General features: G+C 33.7%; 1 protein-coding gene across 1 annotated transcript; it reads left to right on the top strand.

Annotated features, from left to right (window-relative positions):
* Nucleotides 1-991: 991 nt before the first annotated feature.
* Nucleotides 992-1921, top strand: LOC125351270 (olfactory receptor 5AC1-like). Its single transcript, XM_048345973.1, has one exon. It carries the CDS (start codon nt 1004-1006, stop codon nt 1919-1921), a length of 918 nt encoding a protein of 305 aa, XP_048201930.1. The 5' UTR covers nt 992-1003.
* The last annotated feature ends 1149 nt before the right edge of the window (nt 1922-3070 follow it).

Genomic DNA, 3070 nt, shown 5'->3' with positions numbered 1-3070 from the left:
AAAGGAATGACTTGAAAATTTTTCATTTAATGCTTACACTCTTGGTGCTGGTGTTTCTACTTGGGCATTTCCTACATTAGATCAACCAGGCATGCATCTGGATGGAACATTCTGTGAAAGTGCAGCACTGGGTTGTTGATGATTTGTACAGACCTGACTTGCGTAGGATTGATTGTTCTCACTGACTATCCAGGCTTATTGAATTCAAGGATACATTTTTAGCTTGAATCTACTTTGTACCTTCCCTATCATTCTCACTTATATTTAAAGCCAGAAATAAAATTCACTCCAATTTCATTGGAAATGTACAGAAATATACTCCTTTAACTAATTTTACAACTGGAATTTTAATGATAACCTCCCAGCTTAACTTAAATATGTAAACAAGACAGTAGAATATTCTTTTCATATGTTTTACTGAGCAAAATTTCAAGAAAGTACTAAAATACGTGTTTTCCTGAGTTTAAATCAACTAGAATTTTGAGGAAGAGAAGAGAATAACAGATATATAAATTTAATTCATGTCATTACTTGATTTATTAATATCTTAGCATGAAACAATTATGTGTAACTATACAGAAAAGTTGGTTCAATTTGTATGAGATTTATCTAGTTCTTGATAAATTTAATGAGGCTATGGAACTGGTCTTATTTTAAGAAATTTGAGTCTGAGAAACATTATGTTTAAAAATTATTTTAATTCCTTGCAATATATCTCCTTAATGTGTAAATTGCATTCATTTTGCCTTTATAAATTATAAATTATAAACTGTGTAAATCAATCTTTCAAGTTATATACCCCCAAATCTGTATGTCTTAGAATTATGTATAAAATCTCCATGTTGTAGTTGTGTTTATCCAAGAACAAATCAAATCTTCCTATCTTCAGATTAATAAGAATCTGAAATATGAGCGTGACAGCGCAGTCCCGTAAGTCTTTGCATGACAGCTGTGACTTTCTCTGACTCTTCTCTCATTGCAGTGAGTAGTCTCAGGGGACATCATGGAGGCAAACCAGACACTGGTGACTGAGTTTTTTCTGAAAGGAGTAACTGACCGTCCAGAGCTGCGAGTCCCTTTGTTCCTGGTGTTCTTCTTCATTTATGTCATCACCATGGTGGGCAACCTGGGGTTGATGTTGCTCATCTGGAAGGACCCCCATCTTCACACCCCTATGTACTATTTCCTTGGGAGTCTGGCCTTTGCAGATGCATGCACCTCTTCTTCTGTGACCCCCAAAATGCTTGTGAACCTTTTAACAAGGAATCACATGATATCCAGGTTGGAGTGTTTCTCCCAATATTACTTTTTTTGTTACAGTGCAACCTCAGAAATCTTACTCCTGATGATGATGGCCTATGACCGGTATGTGGCCATCTGTAATCCTTTGCTTTACCTAGTGGTGATGTCCAACAGACGCTGCACCTGGATGATCAGCGTATCTTATGTCATTGGCTTCCTGCACCCTTTGATTCATGTTGGATTATTATTCAGACTAACTTTCTGCAAGTCTAACGTAATAGATCATTTCTATTGTGAAATCTTACCATTGTTTACAATCTCTTGCACTGATCCATCTATTAACGCTTTAGTGGCTTTTGTATTTGCCACTGTCATACAAGAATTTTCTTTCATTAGTATCATTATCTCTTACACACGTGTCTTGTTTGCCATCCTGAAAAAGAGATCTGAGAATGGCAGAAGCAAAGCCTTCTCCACGTGCAGTGCCCACCTGCTCTCTGTGACTTTGTTCTTTGGCACTCTCTTCTTCATGTACGTGCGTCCTGGGACTGGCCCAGATAAATACCAGGATAAAATGTACTCACTGTTCTACACTATCATAATCCCTCTGCTGAACCCCTTTATTTACAGTCTAAGAAACAAAGAAGTTCTAGGTGCACTCAGTAAATTAATGAAATAACTTTCAGAAACCTTCCTAGCTTCTATTTTCATTCTTTTATAGTATATTTTAACAAATTTTCTTGAGTTTTGCACATGAATGTGAGTTCATACTTTCTTTCTCAGGCTGGTTTTGTATATTTTTTTAATTTGCTGTTCTTGGGTTGTAGATCCCTCATTCCCCTGCTGTCTGCCTTCTCACTAATTTAACAGTTGGAGCCTGCAGTCCCAGGCCTCAGCAGGCTGGCAGGATTAGGAACTGGCAACCAGCCTGGAGTGCATAGCAAGGCTCTGTCTCAAAACCAAATCATCAAAAGGGAAGAAAACCCCTGGCAAAAGTCACTAATCACTTCAACAAATCACAGGTCATCTATTTTCTTTTGTGGGCATGTTATACAACAGTGCCTGAAATGAAAGAGAGTTATATGCTTTTATATGAGGTGTAACTGTAGTCTAGTTATTTTTTGCCTTTGTAATAATTTATTACATTAATCGAAATGGTAAACACATTAAGGATACCTGATAATTGTTATCTGAATTTAAATTAGATCATGAAATTGGATTCTAATCATGAAAATGCAACTATTAAATTATTTGTTTAATGACAAACATAGCTTAAAACAGTTACAGTATATATTACTTTAAAAGAAAATTTAAGACACAAATACATTCCTTACATAATTTATAAATAGTAAATGTTTGTTATATTTAGTAAATGTACATATAACATATTAAGTATATATTGAATATATTTAATAAATATTTAATTATTTATTTATAGAATGCTTGAATACTTCTCAACCATACTTTTTACTCAATATGTATTACATAAAACTAAATTTGAATTAGTTATATTGTTAAACCACGTATAATAAGACATGCTGTGCTAATACACTTAAAATAAATATTTCTATGAGAATTAAGAGTTCCTTTGAAGTATAACGTAATTTTATTGTATTTGTCAAGTTTTATCAAAAATTATGAGTTACCTAATTTAGTTTGAACATATTTTAACAAAACTTAATTAGAAAAGTTGTGGGTTTTTATAAAACTACATTTTAGTTTATTAAGTGGTATTATGGAATGCATCTCTTGACATATTGATACCAGTTGAATATATTAGGTCTTAGATGTTGACACCTACATAAAAGAGCAGATATGTTTGGTCAAT

Source organism: Perognathus longimembris, chromosome 5, assembly GCF_023159225.1.
Source record: "Perognathus longimembris pacificus isolate PPM17 chromosome 5, ASM2315922v1, whole genome shotgun sequence".
NCBI classification, from domain to species: Eukaryota; Metazoa; Chordata; class Mammalia; order Rodentia; family Heteromyidae; genus Perognathus; species Perognathus longimembris.
Note: the sequence above shows the minus strand (reverse complement) of the source record. Positions and strands in the feature narration are given on the sequence as shown.